Source organism: Vicugna pacos, chromosome 12, assembly GCF_048564905.1.
Source record: "Vicugna pacos chromosome 12, VicPac4, whole genome shotgun sequence".
NCBI classification, from domain to species: domain Eukaryota; kingdom Metazoa; phylum Chordata; class Mammalia; order Artiodactyla; family Camelidae; genus Vicugna; species Vicugna pacos.
In genome coordinates, this window is record NC_132998.1 from 59,790,749 (window position 1) to 59,814,024 (window position 23,276).

A 23,276-nucleotide genomic window follows, 5' to 3' on the forward strand; every position below is an offset into this window, starting at 1 on the left:
CGGGGCGGGAGGCGGGGGAGCGAGGCTTGCGCTGGCGCGCAGGCGCAGTGGCCGGACGACAGACCGTGTGTTTCCAAAATGGCGGCAGCGATGGATGTGGATACCCCGAGCGGCACCAACAGCGGCGCGGGCAAGAAGCGCTTTGAAGTGAAAAAGGTTGGGTCTCGCCAGCGCCTTCCTCAGGGAAGCTAGAGAGGCGCGGATCTGGCTGGCAGGCCCGAGGATGACCAAGGCGCGGAGGAAAGGGCTTCATTTCAGGGCGTTCCTGGGTCCGGGTACCACGAAAGGAAGCCGGGGGGCGGGTCTTAGGGTTGATCGGCGTGACTGCAGTCCACTATCAATGGCAGTATTGGTTTCGGTAGGAGGCTGGGGGGCCAATCACGGAGGTGCTTATTGAGATACGCGGGGTTGAGACTTGGCTGCAGGAGCCAAGCGCCTGAGCTGTCACTGGAATGGTGGAGGGGTGGGGAAGGAGAGGGTGGGGTGGTTGGAGGGGGGAGTCGGAGCGCTGCGGTGGGTGGAGGATGGGGCAGTGCGGCGAAAGCCGGGATCCTGAGGTCCTACCGCATTGGAGGCCTCTGAGGACTCGGGCTGGTGATCTCCGTGCCCCGCCCCTGTCCGAAGCTTCGGGTCCCTCTGAGGGATCCCGACCCGGTCCTCGTCTAATTGAAGCCTTTTAGCCTTGTCTGGCCCTCGCCCCTGCCGAGTTAAAGTATCTCGAGTGTAACTCTTGTCTCTTCTGAGAGATCTGTTGGTTTGTCACACAGCCGCCCCAGTCCTGTTGTCATATCCAGAATGCCCCTGTCCAAAAAAACAAACAAACAAAAAAAGGCATGGTGAAATTTGTTAAAAAGAAAATGCGAGCTTAAATCTTGTGTCATTTAGGGAGGGTTGAGTACTAGTTACGAACGACCTGGTAAAAGTGGGAAAGCCGAAATGTGAAACGTGTCTTTTTTACAAGAAATGCTTTATTAGGGGTTCGCCAGCAGATGGGGAGAAAAGTGTCGATTCCCACCAAAGATAAAACAGATCTATCGAAAATGAAGACTGAAACAGTGAAGATGTTTTTCCTGGAACATCTGGCTAAACCCTGACAGTCTTCCCCCGCTAGTGCTTTTTGGCGTTTCATTGTGGGCACTGCATGCTCAGTTACAGCCAGCAGCCATATTGAAGAATAGAGTAGGATTTTTTCCTCCAAGTTGAGGCTCTCGGGTGAAAAGTGCTGAAGAAGTTACTAGACACTGAGAATTAGGCTTGAGAGAGATGAAGGTTTGGGAAGTGGCACCAAATCAGTGGATGAAAGGGAGTTTGGAATATTTATAATTGCAAAGCAGAAGGCTGAATTATTTAAATAACCACTTTTAGATAAACTTATGGAAATTATCTTAAGGAAATGTAACAGTCGGAACATCTAAAAGTTGAGAACATCAGTTTATTTGATGATTGGAGCTAAACAAAATTCTAGTGAATTCTAGAGTTTGTTGTGAAGTAATCTTACAAGATTTAGTGATGACCTTGTTCTGTGTACTGACACTGGATAATTAGTTATCCAGCTTATCCCACGATTACCCGTTTTATGATCCAGTCATCATCTTAGTTCATTCTGTTCCTAGCTTTCACCTTCCCATTTCTGCTTCCAAGTTGCCTTGAAGAGCAGATATTTATTTATGCAGAAATTGAGCTCTTCTGCAACTGCCAGGGTAACCTGCATGGTAATTCACGTTTGTGATTATTAAACCTAAAACAGGTACTTATAAATTATTCTTGATTTGTTTACACTGATAGGACTGACTAAAGCTGTAGGAAGAAATCAAATTAAAAGATGACATTCATTTCTGTGTTCATATACTTAAGACATTTGGAGAATGGGGATGAGCATACGTGTAGCCTACTGTTGCTGTCTGAAATAATAAATAAGAGTAATGTAATATCCAGAAGCTCTCTTGTTTGGTGGTCCTTGTGGCCAAAAAGATGAGAACTGCAGCGTAAAACTGGAAAGAGAGAGAGTGAGACTGTGTGTATGTGTATGTGGATCCTTGTGTTACAAGGAGAGCAGAGTGCATTGTTTCCCCTTTTTCTCTTTGCAGTGGAATGCAGTAGCCCTCTGGGCCTGGGATATTGTGGTTGATAACTGTGCCATCTGCAGGAACCACATTATGGATCTTTGTAAGTAATTGGAGGGGGACGGGAGGAAGTTGAGAAGGTTACAGAGATTGCAGCTATCCTGATGTGACCAATTTTCTTCTTCACAAGGAGATAAAGTACAGTCAGAGCATTTGGGGTCTTCTGCATCTAGTCCGTTGGTTTGTTTGAAGTAAAGTAGTTTTTCATGATGTCCTGGGAGGCGTACCCATCTCAGAATAAATCTACTCAGTCTAAAGATGGCAAGGCCACATTTAGAATGAGTTGTGGACACAGAGGTACTGTTGATTCTCTCTTCTCTATTCCTCATCTCAGACGCACAGGCAGAAATAGTGAAAGAAAGAAAATTAACTTGAGCTAAAATATTCTATTGGAACTAGTTTCTGCTCAGGAAGATTTATGAAGAAAAGAAGCCTAAGGAGTATGGATTTTCAGTGTTAGGCTCAAATATAGTTAAGAGGACATCACTGCCAATATCTAAATAGACATTTAATTGCTGTAAAGAAATCCCATGTAAATTTCCACATATTTCATTACACATAGTGGTCAATACATAGTAGGTTTGATTATAGCTGTTGATGGACTTTAGTATCCTTGTAGTAATAAGGGCAAGAATGTTGATCCTACCAGGAACAGCTGAAGTTACTTTTTCACCCACATACTAAAATGGTTTGTAATTTAGATCAGAAATGGGGTAAAGAAATTTCACCTTTCTAGAGTTGAAATTATAACTTATTTTTTAAATCATTTGCCTGCCCCCTTGGCTTTATCTCTAGCCACTCTCTTGCTTACTCTGGTAGTTCCTCTGATTTTCTTTCTGTTCTTGAAGTGTCCATGCTCTTGTTTAGAGCCTTTAAGTATCCTGTTCCCTCTGCTGGAATATTCTCCGCCTCTTCTCCCCCCATCTTTGTCTGACCCAGCACTGTCCCATCTAAATGTAAGCCACAAATGCGAGCACGGACATAATTTAAAGTTTTCTAACACTCACATTAATAAAGTTAAATGAAATAATTTGTATTTTATTTATCCTACTATATCCAAAATAATTTTATTTCAACATGTAATCAGTATTTTAAAGTGAAATATTTTACTTTTTTTTTTGTACTAAGTCTTTGAAATGTATTTTACACTCCCAGCACATCTCAGTTCAGAGTAGCCACATTTCAAGTGCTCATAGCCACGTGAGGCTGCTTTATTGGACAGTGCAGAACTAACCCGTTAGTTGGTCTTCAGATCGCACCTTGAAGTTGCTCAATGATGTTTTCCCTGACCATACTTACATACACACAGACACAAGCTATGAGAGTTTTGTTAAATGTTTCCAAGAAAACAACCTATAGTTTCCTTTATAGCAGTCACTTAATTTAGTTGGTTGTTTCTAAGTCCATGTTATTTACTGCTGTATCCCCAACATCTAGCCTAGTGTCCAGTACATAATAGGTTCTCACTAGATATTTGCTCAGTGAATAATAAAAACAAAATAAGGGAATAGTCTGTGATCATTGCAACCTGGAAAGCGCAAATCAAATATTTTGTGTTGGAAAGCAATCATGGGGTGTATTGGCAGTTTATTGACCTTGGTTTCTTTGAGTTTCAACCCTGTTTACCTTTTCACACAACAGTCAGAGCAGATCAGCAGATACCATGATGTTTAACATAGACAGAAGGAATCCATCACTGACAAACACATGCACGGTTTTAAATGTGCATGGGTGGGGTTTTTGATTACTTGCTTGCCAATTTCTTTGCTGTGCATTTCCACAAGGAGTTGTGCCCAGAGGAAATTTTACTTTCTTGGGGTTCTCTTCTGTAAATAATTAATGATTTTATATAGTCCTGGCTTTTTTTTTTTTTTAACCTCTGTGTTTTAAGTCATTGTGTGTCTCTGGATGCAAGAAAATGCACTTCTTGGAAAGATGGTGACAGACAAAGATCACTGATACTCTGTCTTCTCTTACTGTTGAAAGCTTGAGGCATCAGGGTGGGCTTTTAGTTAGACACCTGCTTTATCATATGTTTTAAATATCAGATGAAGAAGTAGAACATTAAATTCCTATAACAATTATGAAAGTATTTTCAAGTCATATCTTTTATTCATTTGATGATTGTTTATATTCTAGGCTTTTTGCTAGGCTCCAGAAGAAAACAGTGACTGAGATCAGGTCTTTACCCTTAAGAAATATATCCTTCTGCTTATTACAGACACTAAAGAAAAATCTGGTTACCACAACTGGGCTTGTCTTCCTTTCAAAAATACATGAGTAATGATTCTTGTAAAAAGACTTTTTGTTAAAGATGAAAATAAGAATCTTAACAACAAGGTCCTACTTTACAGCACAGGGAACTCTATTCAATACCTAGTAATGGCCTATTATGAAAAAGAGTGTGTGTGTATATATACATATATATATATAAATGAATAACTATGCTATACATCAAAAATTAACACAACATTAAATCGACTATACTTCAATTTAAAAAAAGAAAGAAAATGACTTAGCAGTGGCCATTCTCTAATAAATGCTGGTCTGGCATTAAATGCATAATTATATACATGGCTGTAAATAAATAAGAGTGATTATGCCTGTACTCAAGTTGGACTCGCCTCAAAGCATTCTTGGTCTGAAGACTTCCTCTCTGAAATCCAAACTGATACACACTTCCTACTGTAACTTCATACTTACTTTGTGTTGCCCCATTTCTTGGTTGTTTTGAAGAGTTGCTGAAATACGCAATCTGCTCGTAATTTTCTCTGTTGCCTCAGGTAATCTTGTTCCAGATGAAGGAGGCAGCCAGAGGTGCTTAGTCTCAGCCTTTGCCCATAAGAAGTTAGTCTCTTCCTAAAACCACAGGTCCATCGATATTTTCAAGTGTGAAACCTGTTCACTTCTGAGAAGAAGCCAGTGCTTCCTTGGGAGTCCTTGGGTTGTAATGCTCTTGTGTTGAAGTGTGAAAGTCCTCAGGCTTTATAAATCGCATGAAACGAACGTCTGTCTTTGCAGGGGTCTGACAGGAACCTGTTACATGCTGCTTGTGTGTCTGCTCTAGGCTGACAGTGAACAGTTTCTTCCCCAGTTTGAACTAATGACTGAACCCTGTACTCACTCTCTGCACCAAAAGCTTGAAAGCATTTTGGCTTGGGAACGTTGTACACTCGTGTTAAGTCACTTTTTAAGCTTTATCCCTTTTTAGCTGACGTTCTAGGTTGCAGTCCTGTCTCTCATATGTTTCTGGGGGTTTTTTATTGTTATTAAAGTATAGTTGATTTACAGTATTATGTTAGTTTCAGATGTACAACATAATGGTGATTTAATACTTTTAGAGATTATACTCCCTTTGAAGTTGTTATAAAATATTGGCTATATTCCCTGTGCTATACAATATATTTTTGTTCTCTGTTAGGAATTTTCTGATAAAGAATACATACATATTTGGCCCTCATTCTGTCTTATAGAAGTGGTTTTGTTTGCTTGTTCAAATACTGAAAGCCTACTTTGCACTTGGCATAGAAAGACGGCCCCTTAAAAATACATAGACCTAGGAAAATTTAGACATGATAATGTGTTTTGTTATTTACTGTGCTTCTTATTTAGCTAATTTCTTTAATACACTGTCCTCATCTAAATGAGAGGATCCAACTTGAAGGACATCACATTGCTTTTTCTCTGCCCTCTCTTTGAATATGGTGCATTCACTGCCCCAGTACACTCTTGAATATACTGCGTGGACCCTGGATTATCCACCTTTATCAGAAGGAAGATTAGTTAATTCTCTTTGTAGTGTGAACCTGGGTGGCAAAAGCAAGTTCTGTGATTTCGGACCCTTTGCCTTTCATTCTTCTGAAGGGCGGGAAAAAAAATCATGGGACAGCTCTTCCAGATACCCCCATTAACATCTCAGCATACTTTGTACAGTTTTACTATTTTTCACCTGTTGAAGTTTGCAGTAATTGTCTCCTAAATAGTCTTTCCTGAAGCTTTTTATTCTTCAGATGGGAGACTCCATTTAGTTACCACCTTCAGAGAAAGCAGATTACACGTTAGTAATTCTTGTTCTTTGAATATTTATCCCCAATAGAGCTTTGCTCGTCCTTGCTTCCTTCCAGCACCCCCACTTCCTCCCTTATGAAATTGACGTTTGGGTACCTTTGCAGTGATTTGCTCTATTCACCAGGCAGAATCACCGCAGGGGCAGTGAGCATCACTAGGTCGTGGGCCCCAAATCTCTGACCCATTGGCCTCACAGATTTGCTGTGCTGACAGTGTTTTAAGGACTTTGAGTTTTGACGCCACACAGAGCATGCGCTGCAGTTTGTCCCAGGCCTCTTCACGCCCTCTTCCTTGCTCTGTCCCGGTTCACACGTGCCTGCCTGACTCCTCTAGAGACTGCAGCTTGTCACCCAGCTGAGCTTTCCTGTGGGCAGACCTGGGTGTCGTAAGGGCCTGAGAGGAAGCATTCACCAAGAACAGGGAGAAGATGCCAGTTCTTGGAACAGTGAGAGTTATGTGGTGGCTTTAAGAATTTAATAAATCTACCAAGTTAGGAGGAATCACTTTCATTTGGACAAGTCAGGTTATGTTCAGAATTAAAAGGTGCCTTTTCCTTTGCCACTCTGTCTTTGAACGAGGATAGGAAGATTGTAAAGCATGCTGTTAAGTCATCTCTTTGCCTCTGTCTTCACCCCTTTCCACGTTCATTAAAAAACAATTATGATTAACCCCTTGAGATTTTGCTCAGGTTTATACTGTCACCCCCACCCCAGCCATGTTACCGTGTGCCTATGCAGTTAGGGTGGCTGTAGACTCAGAGGCTGTTGCTCCTGGGGTCCCGTGATCATGTTGCTCTTGTTCCCACAGGCATAGAATGTCAAGCTAACCAGGCGTCTGCTACTTCTGAAGAGTGCACCGTGGCGTGGGGCGTCTGTAACGTAAGGAAACATCTTTCGCTATCAGCATGGCTTGTAAACATATTACCACTTTCCCTGCTTTACCAGTCTTGAAAATCACTAGGAAAAAAAATGACTAGCCCACCTTTCTCCCACAAGGTACACAAACATTAAAAATGATTTTAAATCATTGTACTATTTTCCTGTCATGGGGTAAGAATTATTATTGCAGAGGCACCAGTTTGTCTTAATTATAAAGTGTACCCACTTTTGTCGGCAACATTTTGAGGGTTCATTTTTGGGAGTTGCCTTCTATGGCACAGTCTTTGGAATATTGTTAGTGGAAATCTTTACTTTCTTAACAGATTTTTTTTAAAGGCCAGGTGTCTTGTGGAACGAAGTTCGGTGAATAAATTGAGTGTTCATGTGTGTGTTAAGTGTGACAAATGTACTAAGTTAGGATTGGGTTTTTTTTTAAAACACAGCTCATGCCAGAAATGTTTTGTGCAGCACGGTCGGACTGAACGGACAGGGTGTGACAGCTGTGAAGGATGACAAGTATCAAATATGTTATTTCTAGCATGTGTTAAAAATTCATCCTTATACCGCCATAGTCCCAGTCAGATGAGCTAAAATTGTCCTGTCCAGGCGTCCTGTGCCAAGGGGACAGAGGACTCCCAGCATGACACAGGCCTGAGACGTCAAGACTCTGGAGTCAGACCGCCATTCCCTGGCTTTGTGACTTATTTATTAGGTGACTTCGGGCAGGGAGTTGTCCTCTATAAGCCTCATGTGAGATGGAGCTGATAGCAGACTGCATAGACTTCAATCAGGATGAAATGATTTTATGTTAAGAAGCAGTTAGAACACCTGCTGCCCATAGTAGGTGTGTTTGTTAATAAATATAAATAAATATCCACTTGGGGTGGTGGTGCTTCCTGAGGAGAGGGTAGCTGTCAGTACTTTCTCCATCAGGTTGAGGCTCTCTTCCCCACCCACACCTGGTGGCACCTTCTTCATGCTGTCCAGGCCCTTTGGCAGTTTCACAGTAGTGTATGTTGGCCAAAGGACAGCATTTGTCATTTATGGGGATAGGAAATAAAACCCATTGGGCTCTTTGCCCTCCCTGGCATCCAGGCGGACACTAAGAACCATGTCCCTTTGTGCTGGAGAGAAAAGGGGGTCTAGCTCAGAGAGTCTGCCTTCACGAAGAGCCGGCGTGGTGGGCCGGAAACCTCTGGCCTAGTGCTGGCTTCTAGTCCTGGGTCTTCTCCACCAGCCCCGTGAATTAGGCAAGTCCCTTAGCTCGCCTGGGTTTCAGTTACCTGTCTGTAAAATGAAGATGATACCTGTCGTGCTGGCTTGCCAGGGTTGCTGGAGGCTCAGCTGAGGTCATAGATGTTTACAGACCTCGTGTAAAGTGTGAGGCACTAATCAGAGACTGCTCAGTGCACCCAGTGGTATGTCTTAGATTGTTAACAGGAGCCAGCTGGGAGCAGGACGCTTGGGGATGCTGTCACCAGCCTTCTTGGCAGCCCCCTTTCCCTCCGTCTTCTGAGCTGGTGGGGAGTTGGGAGGGGAAGGGTGTCCAGAATGGCCTTAGGTGAGCCTGTCTCCACCAACTGGGGCAGTGCCTCAGCTTCCTGCCTTTAGGAGATGTTCTTTCTCTTCTTCATGGTGAGATGCATGAGCGTCAGGAGGACGGGGATCCTCCAGGAGGCGGCCACTCTGGGAGCGTGTGTCCTGTTGAGTAGCCCAGTACACTAGGTGCAGTTCTGGTCTTCATTACTGAATTCTATTTTTGTTTTGTCAAAGTACAGTTCACAAATGATAATCCACGTTAGGATTCTCCTTTAAGTCCCACGCATGTTTTGGGAGATGCACTGACCAGACTTCGAGGCTGTTACCAAATCAAGCCTGAAAAGCTTTCACTGTCTTGTCGGGGTGTCAGCGTTTCTCCCCTGTCCCCACCTCAGCCGACCCCTCCTGGATGGGATGCGGGGTTGCTTGCTGCTTCTGTCTTGGTAAGACTGAGACACGTGAGCAGAAGGGCGGAGAACAGACGTCCAGGGCAGTGGTGGTGTGATCAGCATCTGCGTGTCAGTAACTCGCACGTGGAGTTTCCTTTTCCCCAAATCTGAAAGCCAGCTCCTCGCTCCCTGCCGGTTACCAGTATTCTTGGTACTTCTGCCATTTTACTTCCTGTCTTGATGGTGAAATAAAGCCCTTTGGTGCTTTCAGCTGCTTGTGTGCTGCATGCACATCATAATACTTCCTTTTACCCGAATTTTTTAATCTTGTTCCCTTTGAAGACAGAGCCCCTCACCCATTAAAGGCTTTATTGAGTACCCAGCTTTTGTAATATCAATACATGTATGAGTAAACCTGGAAGTAAAGACCTTTAAACAGAATTGAGCTGGGTGTGGAAATGTTGGGGAGGTGCACTCCCAAGGGCCAAGGAGAAGCCTCTGGTCCTGGGATTCCTCTTCTCCAAGGCAGGGAGGGCAGCTGGGGACCAAGAAGGGGGGGCGTTTAAAGTCTGCCAGGGATCGAGGGCCTCCCTGCATGTGTCCAAGGAAGGTAAACCCCTCTCCAGGCCGAACAGGACCAAGGAGCCCCAACCCATCTTCCCTTGAGAGAAAAGGAGATCTCACGGCCAGAACATCCACCACGTGCCTATATAACTTCTTCCTTTTGTACTCATGACGTTTCCAACCAGTGTTTCATTGGACGTATCCTCATACGTAACCAAGGTGTGACCAGGTGTGGACCTTTTGTCTCCCGCGGTTTGTCGCCTTCCATTGTTCTCCTCCAGCCCGGTGTGACCACCCGCTGCCCTTGAGACGCAGTCAGTAGATGGCTGAGCTTGCACAGAAGTGTGTTTAATAAAATGTGTCTTCTCTTCCAGCATGCCTTTCACTTCCACTGCATCTCCCGCTGGCTCAAAACACGGCAGGTGTGTCCGTTGGACAACAGAGAGTGGGAATTCCAAAAGTAAGTGTCTCCGGCTGTTCTGGCGTTGTAAGGTTGGGCTTTGTGGTCACTGCCATTCTCTGACTCACCTCGGGCTGGAGGCTGCATAGTCTTAGAAGGTGGAGACGCAGAACATGCCTTGTGTCATAAACTAGCTTTGGGTTCGTTAGACAAGGACCCGTCTGTGTGGAAAATGCACAAGGTGAGACCAACTTTAGAAGCTTGCAGCCTGAAGTTTCCTTACCGTCTAGGGTCTAAAAAAGTAGGAAATATGAGGATTTGCAAACTATCAATTATTTCCAAAATCACATCCATTGTAAGGCCGCAGGGGCTAACTGATGTCTGGTATCTTTGCTTTGGGCTAGAATTCTGCCCACCAGTGTTTCACTGGTTTATCTCCTGCTCATTAGTTCTGATGTAACATTTATGGCTATCGCAACTAAATTATTATTATTATCATTGTTATTATGTAAATAAAACAGGACATGGCAGATTTTCAGAAATTCACATGGTCAAAGGGTGTACACAGAAAACGAGTCTCACCTGATCCTCACCCCTCTCCCAGAGGTACCGTCAGCAACAGCTTCTCTGCTGCTTCCCCGAGGGTCTCCGTGCGTGTACTAGCCTGCATGGAGTGGATATGCATAGGATTTTTTTCTTAACGTAAATAGGAGCATCCTATACAGTAATTCACTTTGCTTTTTCAGTTCATACATTTTGGAGATTTTTCATATCCACACATATCAAACTCTCTCCTTTCTAATGGTTGCAGAGCATTTTTTTAGTGTAGATTACCATTATTTATTGAATCAGTCCCTGTTCATAGACAGTTGGGTTTCCGGGTTTTCGCTGTTGAAACCACGTGCAGGGATGGACATCCTTACACATGAGTCTTTGTATGTATGTTCGAGTACATCTGTAGCACCAATTCCCAAAAGAGGAGTTCCTGCTCGAAGAGTGTGTGTTTTTATTGATAGTGTCAGACTTTCCTTTCCCAAGAATATGGACTAATTCACACTCCCTACAAACAGTGGCGTGAATGCTTCATTCTCCATTCCTTGCCAGTGCAGAAGTTCTCACTTTTCCATCTTAGCCACTCTGACAGGTGAAAATTAGTATTCAATTGCATTTTTAAAAATTTTGAGGAAGGTTAAGGCTACTTTTCATATATTTTTATGTGTCATATTTTTCTGTGGAATGCTCTTTCATCTGTTGAACTTTGATTTTCTTTATCAAATTTTTTTTTCTGTTTTTTTTTGTTGTTGTTTATGTTTTTGTCAAATTTTTAATGGGAAGGGGGATTTTTACTTACATATGAGTTTTGACGAATAGGATATTCTTGTGTTTAAAAAACAATGAATAGGGATCTTTAGTTAGTGAAGTGTTAAGAAATTCCTTATTGGTACGGTTATTTAAGAAATGTGCCAAGTACTCAGCATCTGACTCATACCATTGCACTCCAGTCAGCAGAGTGTGTGCTAAGTAACGTGTAAGATGTAAGGATGTCTGAGACAGTCCTTCCCTATCCTTGGGGAGCTTGCGTTCTGAGTGGAACCATGACATGTAACATGTCAAGGCAGAAACAGTTTCGTAAGTTTTCAAGAGGCTTTTGTAATTGGCTCTGCCCTGGAGCAGGCTCAGGGTTCCGCTTTGGACCAAAACTGCCTCACGTAGCCCGTTACACAGCCGAGGGCGGAGCCTCAGGAGTGGGGGTGCGAGGGTTCCCTCCTGTTGGGCTTCGGGACTGTCGCTTTATCCAGCTGGTGCCTTTGCCATGGTTGTCAGTGCTTTGGGAAGACAAATTCATGAGAAACAAATTACAGCATGCTTTAATCTGATTGGCAGCTTCTGGGTTATTCTCCAGCCCACTAACACATACTGGAGCTCTACCCTGTGAGGAATTTCTTAAACAATATTTAAGTGGATTTCTTCTGAGAAGTGCTTAAAGAACCTAGTGGTCCTTTGGCATGATTAAAGCAGTGACGCACAGTTCTGGTGCCCTGGTCTCCATTCATAGAACAGAGTATCTTAATCAGAGGCTAACAGCCCAAAAAGAACCATGACAAAATACTGAGATAATAATGAAGGGTTTTGTATTCAAGAAATCCATTTATTTATATGTAGAAGAAAGTTCCTGGCCTTGTTTACAATCTTGTTAGAGCCAAATTTTGGCACCTGGGGAAATCAGAAACCTGGACCTGAAATCCGTACGTAGTTGTTCCACAGTTCAGCACTGAATGTAAGCAGGGCTATGATTGGAACTGGTGGTGGATTTTTAAATTGAAGGCTGGTCCATTACTATTTTCTGTATTTGCCTTACCCTCAACTTGCCTGAGTACTGGAGCCGAGGTAAAAATGGACTGCTCCGCTGGTGGGGGAGGCCGAGAGTTCAAGCTATCTGAGCCACTGACTGGGGCCAACAGGTGGAGCTCCCTTTCACAACCAGCAGCTCTGACTTATGCCTCTCGGCTCCCTGTTGCTGCCCCGCATCTGTCTGGTAACTGGAGGGAGAGTCCTAGGGTACAGTTGGGTCCCAGGGCATTGTTTGGGGGGGGGGGACCATCGCTGAGAAGTGAGTGGTCGGTAAGATGTTAGCAAGGTCGGTGCGATGAAACCAGCCCAGGCTTGGAACACACTTGTGGTCACTTTTCAAAGTCTTAACCAAATTTGCTGATATATTTAAGCAGGTTTTATAGTCTCAAACTGGAAATACTAAGGAGTTCATTAGTTTACTTTGTCTTTTAGGTATGGGCACTAGAACAAGAGAATTCTTCCATCAAGCTCAACTGTTTCGTTATTCATTTAACGACTTGCCCTCCTGTTACTTAATTATAAATTAGATAGAACCGTGTCTTTTCTGCTTTGTCTTTTCAGTTTGCTCTTCCTGCATCCGTATTGTATTCTGTGTCAAATAAAAGTCCCGTTGGATTCCAGTACAGATGCTGTCTCTTGTGTACGTGAAAAAAGTGAACATAAATAAAGGGTCCCCTCTTCCTAGGTTGGAAGGTGAGGTGTTTGTTCATTAGAACCAGAGCAGAGCCGTCCTGCGAGCACATGGCTTGGTCCTGAGGAAGCCGGGTCCACAGCCTGGTTACTGGTGGCAGTCTGGGGCAGGTCTCCTCTCTGCTCTGAGCCTTCCTCCTCTCTAAAGTGGCTGCTAAGGACTAAATGGCGTCACGTGGGCACAGAAAGAGGCTTTGCAAACTGTAAAACCACTGTACAAATGTTAACTTTGTGTATGACATGTTGCTTTCTCTTCTTAATTTAGAAAAGTAAACATGAAAAAATCTAATATGTAATCTTGGCTGGCAAAAGAGTAATCTATGAGCTCAAGTTGGCAATCCATGTCATTTAAAATTAAGTCAACAGGAGAATTCGAGTTTCCTTCCCCACCACCACCCTTGGCAGTTTATTTAAAATGCCTTCGCCATGGAGGGAACCGCTAGTCCTAATACAAATTCAAGGGCTGTCTAGGCTTTAACTGAGAGGCTCCTGAAGTTCCTTTGCCAACTGCATGACTGTGTGAGGCCAGGTCTTTATGTCCTTCAGCCAAAGCAGCATATTGAATGAAGAAGCTGACGTGAGAATCCAGCTATCTTGTATTAAGTCAGCTAGAAAAGAGATTTGCAAAACTGTAAAACAGTGCCACTCTTCTAATTTTCTGTTTTGAAAAATGGTTACTTTTCAAATAAAAATATTTATGTTAACATGTGATGGGTTTTTGTTCTTTTATAATCTTCTCAATTTCTCAGTTTGATTCCCATGACGATAAATGTCCGTAGCTAGAACCCACACAGAAGCCCTTTGGGGTCTTCAGTTTTTAAGCTCATGAAGGGCTCTTGCGACTAAAAGGTTTGAGAACCTCTCACTTAGTGATTAAGACCTCTGAAGTCAAACCTGGACCAAACCCAGCCTCCCCACTTCATCTCGCAGAGCCAGTGTTCACGAGGAGGTGGCTGCTGCTGTGGTGGTGATTTTAGGTCTCCCAGACACGGCAGAAACCCCTCTTTTAAACCCCTTTCAAGTAACCGATCAAACTACATGAGTACTTCAGTGGTGAAGGACACAGCACTCTTCACACAGGCAACATTACGTAGCTGGCGGGCTCTGCTTGGATGTTGATCTGGACTCTTGCATGCAGAGCACCGAATTCCGGCTTCTGCTTAGGTGATGGGGAATTTATGAGAGGGCTGTGGGGCAGTGTGCTAGGACAGAAGGAAGAGCTAGAAACAGAGCTGGACCTGTGAATGGATGAGTGGAACCAGGGCACCGCTGCTGGGATCCTCCCCGCTGCTCGTTCACAGAAGAGCTTCAGGAAAAGCCTGGTTGCTGACGCCTCTCCTGCCCCCTCCTCTTCGCCGGTTTCTGCCACATGAGAGGGACTAACTCCAAGTGCTGATTCCAGAAATTCCAGCCATGTCAGGTGCCCATCCCTGGACTAATTGGTAGATTAACGTAGAAGAGAGAACCTCATCTTTGGCATGTGGGATGAAAGTTCCCAGAAGAGTGGGGGTGTCGAGGGACAGATTGAATGAGGTATCTATGTAAAGACGTGCTAGGAAGCCAAAGTGTCTCCTTGTAACATAGATCCAGTTCCTGTGTTGCCTCATGAAACTGGTGGGCAGAAATCTTCCCTGAAATATTAGTTGAATTACGGGCTGAATGCGTACTGCATGCGCTACAGAGGATACCGCTGAGGTAGACAAAGTCCCTTCCCTCGAATAGTTCACAGTCTAGTAGGAGATCATCTTAAGGAATGAATGGTGGAAGCTGGTTCTGGAGAGCTTGGCAGGGCCCAGATCTGGGCTCGATCCTGCAGTGCCCACTCTCTCTTAGATCCCTTCTGACACCTCCTCTTCCTTCTGTCCCTGAAAAGTCTGTTCTCGGGGTTCTGCTCTGTCTGGGTGACTTCAGCTTCACTCATAGTCACTACAGTGTGCGGGACCCCCAGGTGGGCTCCTGGTGGCTGACTGTGGGCATCCCTTCCCGAATCCACTCTTGGTAACCTCATGTTGGTACCCTGCAACTGGCCAGAGTGGTTGCGTTTACACTGCAGAACTTGGGAAATGCTACAAATCAGCTTTTCTCCAGAGAGCCTGTTAGCCATTTACCAGCACACCCACTGGCATAGCCACTGTCTTCGGGAAAATGACATCCAAATGTGTCCATTGTCCCTCCCTGGCTGTGCGACACTTCGAACTCGACACATCAAAAGTGACTGACCTATCATCTTCCCAAAACACAGCCAGCCCTCCCCCTGGGTGAACTCACCTGGTTAATGCACTGCCCCTCTTCCAATTCCTGAAGCCACAGCCATTCAGAAGGCATTTTTAGCTATTCTCTCCTTCACCTCCGCATCTAAGGGATCTTCAAACTCTTGTTGATTGGTTGTACGCTCCCTACAACCCATCCCTCTCCTCCATTCCCACTGCCACTGACGGAGCCCAGGCCCTCTTCCCCGACTGCTCTGTCATTACTCTCCCTGCTACAAACTGAAATGAGTCTTTAATTTGGTCGGATGCCCTCTCCACTACTTGAGAAATCCACACCTTGTTAGGCGCCGAGTCCACGCCCCACCATGCCCAGTCCTGGCCCCTCCAACCTCCCTGGCAGCTGGAGCAGGTGGGTTCCCTCACCTCCACCGGGGCCACGCCCACTGTGGCCGTGGGCGGCGCACCCGAGGCCCAGCGCAGACGGCGGAATGAGTTATGACATCCGGTGTTTATCAGCCTCAGTAGCCAACACCTTCCCAGACTAGTTTTGCGGCATCATGTTGGCTGTGGTCCCAGCGGCGGCCCATTTCCGGAGCCTGGTTCTCCCGCATCCCCAGTGCTGCTGCGAGCTCGCCAGCGTGCTTTCCGGACCCGCCTTGCTATAACCATCAGCCAGTTCTTTGGTTCTCAGCTCTCACCACGGTCCCCTCCTGTCCCTACCAGGTGAGCCCACGCCTTTTCCTCCTCATTCTCAAAACATTCCTGAAAGGCCCATCATTTTATTGTAACATCATTAACATTTTCCACTCATTTCCTCAGGGCAGTGGGAGTGCTGGGTTCAACCCCACGTACCTCCATTAAAAAGCAAATACATAAACCTAATTACCGTCCCTTCCCCCACCTCCCTGCCAAAAAAAGTTTGCCAAAAAAAAAAAAAAGTTGTTAAACAAAGTCAGTTGCTGGGCTTCTCATCCTCGCTGCCCCCTCAGCTCACCGTGGAGACACATGAGACTGTACCTAGCTCCTTGTGTCACAGTCACCTCACTGTTCATTACTTGCCCGCTGTGTGTTGCTGTAAAGATGGGGCTGCTCTAAGGCTCTGGAGCCCTTCCCTCCCTCCTTGCTTTTGCTTCACCTGAGTTTCCAAGCACCTCCTCTGCTGTCATTAGATCTCGCTTCATTAGAGCCCTGTCCTCCCAAGTATGCAGCATTATCGGTGTATTTTCATGATCCTTCCTGCTCGGATTTCTCCCTAAGGCCTTCTTGATCCCCAGTACCCTCCCACGGTGAGAGGTCAAATGAGCTGAGGTTAAAATCCTGGCTCTGCTACCAACACATGAGGTGACTCGGAACAAGGTTCTGAGCCTGGGTTCCTTATCTGTAAAAGAGGCGTAAGAATAAAAATGGTGTACCTGGGATATCATGAAAAGTAAGAAATGAGGAAGATTAGATTGCCTGCTGACAGTAACATGGAAGAGATCAGAGCTTGGACTACAGACAGACAGAGAAAAAGCGGCTCCCAGGCAAGCAGCAACGGACTGTAAGGGGACTGAGGGCGTTAACACATCCAAATCAGTATGTTGACTTCTAAAAGGGACTGATCCTAGAAACCTAAAACCGGAGCCTCACTGAAGCAAAAGTAGGCAGTGCTCACCCCTGCTTTCTGCAGAAGCAGCAGCCTCCGCCAATAGACTGACCACTAACAGCACATTGACAAAGCTAACCTCAGTTTGGAGATCTTAGCCCCGAAAACTTTAAGTATCTGCATCATCTAATTTTAAAGAGCCCACCCATGGCTTCCCACTGTACTTAAATAAAATTGAAACTTCTCACCCAGAGCAGCTCATCTCCAAGTGAGCTGACTCCTGCCTTTCTTCCTGATGACATCTCATCTCCGCTTGGCTGGCTTCTTCAAGTCCCAGAACTCACCTCAACTGTCACCTCCCCAAGGAGAACTTCCCTGCCACCCAGTTCACTCTCTCACAGCAACCCATTTCCCTGTCTACGCAGCTTTTAGTGCTATCTAAATTGTCTTGGTCTCTTACATGATTGCTTGTTAACCGTCTGTCTACCCTCCCGGCTCTGAAATTTCAGGAGAACAAAAACCTCATCTGTTCTTTTTGCCCCTGAATCTCCAGTTCCTACCATGGTGCCTTCCCTGGTTGAATAAATAAACCCAGAAATGAACAAATGGACTACTCTTGCTTTTATTTTGTTCACGACCACCAAGCCAACTGTCCGATCAGGATTCGGTGGTCCACTGGGAAAGGGTATGAAACTGACGGTGCTGAGGTATTTTTTTTCTGATTCCTGTGATAGTTGTGGTTCACCCTGAAATTATGTTTGTAGTCTTTTTATACAAGCTTGGTGATTATTGTCGATGTTTATCATGATCACGTTTTACTATTCATTGACTGTGAATGATGCGCCAGCCCTAGAACTTTACCATCCACTTAATCTTCACAAAAATAGAATGGAGAAGATTAGTGCTATTACTGGCCCATGTTACAGATCAAGAAACGGAGGCTCAGAGAGTTTAAGTGACTGTGTAAGTTCTCACTGTAGGGAATGCAAGAGGCGAAATTTGAATCGGGGTTGGTCTGACTCCAAACTGGTGTGCTCTTCCATAGGCCCACAGTTGACCCTGACTCTCCCCCTCCCCACCCAGGGGTGCAGCCCACCCTCGCCTGGTCTTTGGTGATGATGACTTCACCTCACCCTGACCCTTGCAGAAGCCTGCCCGCCCTGAAATGCTGTCATCCAAGACCCAGAGCAGGCATCTTATTTTAAACTATACCCAGATATTCCTTTTATAGCTCTTTTTCATTGAAAGACATGACTCTTAGGGAAGAAGGAGCGAAGAGTCCACCTGTTGTCTTTCATTTGATTGTTTATTTGCTTTGTTTTGTTTTTTAGAACCCCAGTTCTTAATACATTGAAGGTCAGGGTTGAGGGTACAAACCAATGATAATAATGCTGTCTGTTACATTGGGACTGAGAGGAACAGCCACATTCCCTGATTAATTAGCAGGCCGGACATTTGTATCGCCCTTAACTGTTAACAAAGGGCTTTCGTGACGTTATCTCATGTTTCTTCACACTGGCCCTTGAGAGGCAACTTGGGCCGGTGGAGAGGAGGCAGTCTGTGAGGGAAATAAGCCTGGGTCCCTGATATCTTTTCGAGAACATCCTATAACACAGTCATCAGTGTGTCACCTTTCGAGGCTGGCTTCTTTTATTCAACAAAACGCCTCTGTGATTAAACAAGTTGTCCTGTGTATGGACGCTTTGTTCCATTTTATCCATTTTATCACAGGGATGCGCCACAGTTTGCTCACCTCCTCAAGGACACAGGCTGTTTCCCACGTTTTTGTTGTTTGCTTGCCAGTCCCACGCGCTGTGCTTATTAGAAGAGGGTATTACCTCCCTTGCCAGTTGTCATGAGAATGAGACAGAATGCAAGTGAAGTGCCTGGCACAGAGCCGGCGCATAGTAGGAGCTTAACAGATGGCAGCTATGCCAAGGGGAAGGCTGGTCAGGTGCCTGCAGGCTGGAAGGACAGAGACACACACTGGGAGGTTTGTCTAGTGGAAAATCATCCTTACCTGTGCAGTCGGCCTGGGGAGACTGCAATGTCTCAACAGAAGCTCACCTGGTTTTCCCTGAGCAGGTCGCCGCTGCTTCTCAGCACCCAAAGTAGATCCTCCGTTTCTGCTTCCCTTTTCTGGTGCTACTGTCTAAATTCAGATTCCCCCAAAGAAGACGCTGAGACAGGAACTTCATCGTTTATTTTGGAGGAGATTCCCAGAAGCACGGCAAGGGAGAGGGAAAGTGAGACAGAAAGTGAAAGGGAGAAGGACGTGAGGACACCTCGGGGGCAGCGGGGCTCAGCCCCGCGGGGAGGAGCCGGCAGAGCCCACGCAGTACCGGGCTCCGGGGTCGGCGGGGGGGTCTCCACCGACTCCCACCGCCCTGGAGGTTTTAAATCGCTGACCCTTCTGGGCTGCCCGGCATAAAGGGCTGAGCAAGTCCCCGCAGCTCAAAAAACAAACCACACAAACACACACACACACACACACAACAAAACCAAACCAAAAAACCTCGCAGTCTGAGAAGCAGGGTGACGGGGGCACTGGAGGTGGACACTGCCTGCAGAGAAGCGTCTCCTTCACCTGCAGGTAAGCGGAGAAGGACCAAGGGCTATGGGGCAAAGTACCCGCAGCCTCTGCAACCCCAACCACCAGCCGCCTCCTGCCCTCACTGCTTCACGCTCCCGCACCCAGACTTCTGCTTGGCCTTTCGTCTCCGTGCATCCCTGGGTTTCTGCGTCACTCTGCTGCCCGAGTCTCTGCGTAACTCTTACACTGAACTCGTCCTCGAGAGAAGCTTGGGTGGCTGGTTGAGTCACCACCTCTACTGGGCAGGCTCTCCCCACTGCCCAGCCTGTCAGGCACTGGCCTCCAAAGCTGGCTGCCTTTGTCGCAGGCTCCGATCTTCCCTCTGTCCCCGTCTCTGAGGACCAAGGAATAAAACAACAACTTGTTCACAAGAACCATTTCTGACTCTTTCTTCAGAAGGGGCTGCGACGTGACAACACCCCAGTCTCCCAGATTGCTCACCAGTAGGAGTACGATTATCCTCCTTTACAAATGAGGATGTGGAGGCTCAGAGAGTTTAAGGCTCTTGCCTAAGGGCACACAGTTAGTTAAAGGCTAGCCTGGACTTGCACATAGTCCCAATCTCTTTACCTCTTACACAAGGAACAAAATCTCAAAGTGTTGAGTGTTATGAGAATCTTCCTATTTGGTGGATTATCTCACAATGGAAAGGGATCTGCCCAGGAATCCTCAGACTTTCAGGACTCAGGGTTCCTGGACGGCAGAGCACAGGATGGGGGTTAGTACTAAACACACAATAAATAACCCCATGCAAGCGTGCCAAACAAACCTGGGTCAGATCAGAGACCAATTTTCCTGAAGTTCTAGTTGAAGCAAGTGGTAATAGACATGAAAGGTTTCAGAAAAATCTGACCGGCTGCCCTGGATGGGTGAAAGGCGGTGATGTCTAATCCATTTCTACCTCTGTGATGGGAGACGGGGGCTTGAGATAATGCCCCAAATTGGAAGAGTGTTTGGAGGCTGGGCAACCAAATGAACAATATTTTCAGGATTGCTGTTTCTCAGCCTCAGTGCTCAGCGCTATCTGGTTCTTTTCCTCAACATAGTGGCTCAAGTCTCTTCCTCCCTCAGGGGACTTCCTCCCTCACAGAAAGGTTTCTTGAAATGACTGTCCACATTCATGGTCCCCACTTTGCCACCATCCCTCCCAGCAGCCTGCCACTTCTCACCCCCCCCCCCCACTCCACTGAAACAGCCCATCCAGGTCACCAGGAACTTCTGGATGACAAGTCAATGTGTCACTTGCAGTCCTGCTCTGCAAGAATTCCAACCTGCACTTTGTGAAACCCTCCACTCTCTCCATTCTCTAGTGATCTGCCTCTTCTTGTCATGCATTATCTAGTATAATGGGGCAGATTCAAGTTTTATGGGGCTGGAAGCTCATGCATTTGGAGGGGAACCTCTTTAGAAAAATAATACAAAGTTACATTGAGAAATTACTAGATCCCCTCCTGGGCATTCGAAGGAGCTGCTGCAAGTGAGGGGCCCTGAAGCTGAAACTTCATTAACTTCACAGCAAATCCTCCCTGAGAACAGACAAATGATTTTATGAATGGTTCTCTACCAATGGACAGGATGGAGTCCCCATCACAAAAGTACTGCCAAGAACATTCTTACTCACAACTCTTGTGGACACGTGTGTTTCTCCATGACAGACGGAAAGGACAGGAATTGCCAAGTTCTAGGTCATGGGCGTTTTCATTTTATTGGTGGCATCTCCTTTGGCTTTCCTGCTCTCTCATCCTCTAGAGCTGACTTATCACCAAGCTCCATCAACTTAACCTCTTAAATACCTGTCACATCCATGCATCTCTGTCCATTTTACCCCGGCACCATCATCTCTCAGACACTTGCCAACAACTTCCCTGGTTTCCCTGCTCTGCTCTGTCCCCTCCAGTCCATTCTATCAGGATCTTTTATGACCCAGATGAATGTTATCATATTTTTTTGTGAGGGTGCTTCTTGCACTGAGAATCACGACCAAAATTCTTCTCGTGGCCCACAAGGCCCTGCCTGGTCTGGCTGGAGCCACTTTCTCCTTGTGGTACTCGCCCCAGCTCTCCAGCAACGTCACCCTTCAGAGCAAATCTTCCTCATCCTTATTTCCCAGAGGCCTTTTCACATGTGGTTCTTTCCATCTTGAAAGTTTCCATCCCCAGCCCACCTCCTTAAGCTACCATATTTAATTTTCTCAAACAAAAATGACCTTTCTTCTCCCCCAAGTTCAAGTTCAAGCAGAGGTGCCCGAGCCCTACCAGGGTTCAGCCAGATGAACGTTGATGTGCAGTCACAGCCCTCTGCCTGCCACCCTGACCGGTGGGAGTGAAAGTCTGTGCTCCAAGCCTGCCTCCTCCTTCTTTTCAGAGACGACAGTGGCTAATGCCACGGAAAACAGAAAGTTGCCCCTGCCCTTTGGGAAAAGGATGTGTTTGTTACTATGCTGAGAAACACGTGCTTTCTTCCTCCCTGCCCAAGACCTGGTATCAACCAAAAAAGAAAATATTCATTGATATGCTCTTCACTGCTGCTCCTCCTGGACTTCCTGCCTAATGTAGGATCAGTTACCCTGGGGGAGAATTAGAATGGCTATGTCAGGAATGCATGCCATGCAACTGCCAATACCCAGCTCTGGTTTTCAAAATGAGCTCCTGAAGCCCATATCAGAGAAAATAGCCTTCTTTAGTTTATCTATTTATCCAACAAATACTTATTGGGCCTCTACTAAGAGCTGAGAGCAGTTGAAGCGGGGTGATACAGCAGTGGAAAAGGTGGAGTTTGGCTCACGCCTCCAAGAACCCATTCCAGTGGAGAGAGAAAGTCATCAGATGAATGAGCATAGAACTGATTTACGTCAAGTACACTGATGTATATGAAGGAAAACAGCAGAATAAGAGGCAGGGTGAGGGAGAGGCAGGACGGTCAGCAAGAAGGTGGCTTTGGAGTGAGAAGCGAGCACCCAGCAAAGGCCCGAGCTGGGGACGGACTTGAGGGTCTGAGTAGAAAAAGGAGGCCAGGGTGGCTGGGGTGGCACCAGCCAGGGTGAGCCTGGTGGGACAGGAAGGCAGGGAGCAGCCGGATCCTGCAGGACTTACAGTCATGGATTTGGAGTTCTCTTCCAAGAGTTTTGGGACCCAAAGAAGGGAGTTACCTGCTCTGATGTGTGTTTTGGAAAATGCATTCTGGCTGCTGCGTGAAAATAGACCGTGGGGGCAGACGTGGCAGCAGGGAGCCGGGCAGGGAGCTGTGCCGGGACCAGCACAGGGCAGCGGTGAGGCTGTGAGCTATGCTGGATATGGGTGGACTTCGAAGCCAGTGCTTTGAGCCCTTGGTGTTGAATCATATCGAGGAGAGTAAAGCAAATAGAGATTTCTGGGGTGACACCTAGTCTTTCATCCTAAGCAGTAGGGTGAACGATGTGCCATTTACTGGGGAAGAGAGGGTTTGCGGGGTCACGCCTTCCATCTGGAAGGGTCTTTTACACATCCAAATGGAGGTGTCCAGCAGACAATCACATGTGCACGCCAGGCGCTCTACACAGAGGCTGGGGGAGAAGGTATAATGGGGGCGAAGGTATAATGGGGGCTCGTTAATAGACAAGTGTTCCAAGTATGGGGTTGGGCAGATAACCTATGGAGTGAGTTTCAGTAGAGAAGTAGGGGTCCAGGGAACAGAGGACAGGGGCTCATCACACTCCCCACTGCCCCAAGCCCATGTCTCCCAGGCCACCTTTGTCACCTGGACCCCTAACCTCATGTCACTCTGAACATCCCCTAATCTGCCTCAGTCTCACACTCTTCCTAATCTGCCCAGTGCTCCCACCACACCTCAGGACCCACAGCCTGCCGTCAGCAAGACCCTCCCTACCTCCCTCCTCTTCTCTGCTAG

The 23,276-nt window shown here is 46.2% G+C and overlaps 1 protein-coding gene across 1 annotated transcript; it reads left to right on the forward strand.

Annotated features, from left to right (window-relative positions):
* Nucleotides 1-12,936, forward strand: RBX1 (ring-box 1). Its single transcript, XM_006207117.4, has 5 exons — nucleotides 1-156; nucleotides 2,088-2,166; nucleotides 6,999-7,069; nucleotides 9,936-10,021; nucleotides 12,746-12,936. The coding sequence occupies exons 1-5, from the start codon at nucleotides 79-81 to the stop codon at nucleotides 12,756-12,758; spliced, it is 327 nt and encodes a 108-aa protein (XP_006207179.1). The 5' UTR covers nucleotides 1-78; the 3' UTR covers nucleotides 12,759-12,936.
* The last annotated feature ends 10,340 nt before the right edge of the window (nucleotides 12,937-23,276 follow it).

Excerpts from the sequence above, each read along its gene's own strand:
- RBX1 (XM_006207117.4), top strand. The coding sequence starts at position 79 with ATGGCGGCAGCGATGGATGTGGATACCCCGAGCGGCACCAACAGCGGC. Across the intron at positions 157-2,087 it reads AGCGCTTTGAAGTGAAAAAG|TGGAATGCAGTAGCCCTCTG; the intron begins GTTGGGTCTCGC and ends TTCTCTTTGCAG. Across the intron at positions 2,167-6,998 it reads GAACCACATTATGGATCTTT|GCATAGAATGTCAAGCTAAC; the intron begins GTAAGTAATTGG and ends TTGTTCCCACAG.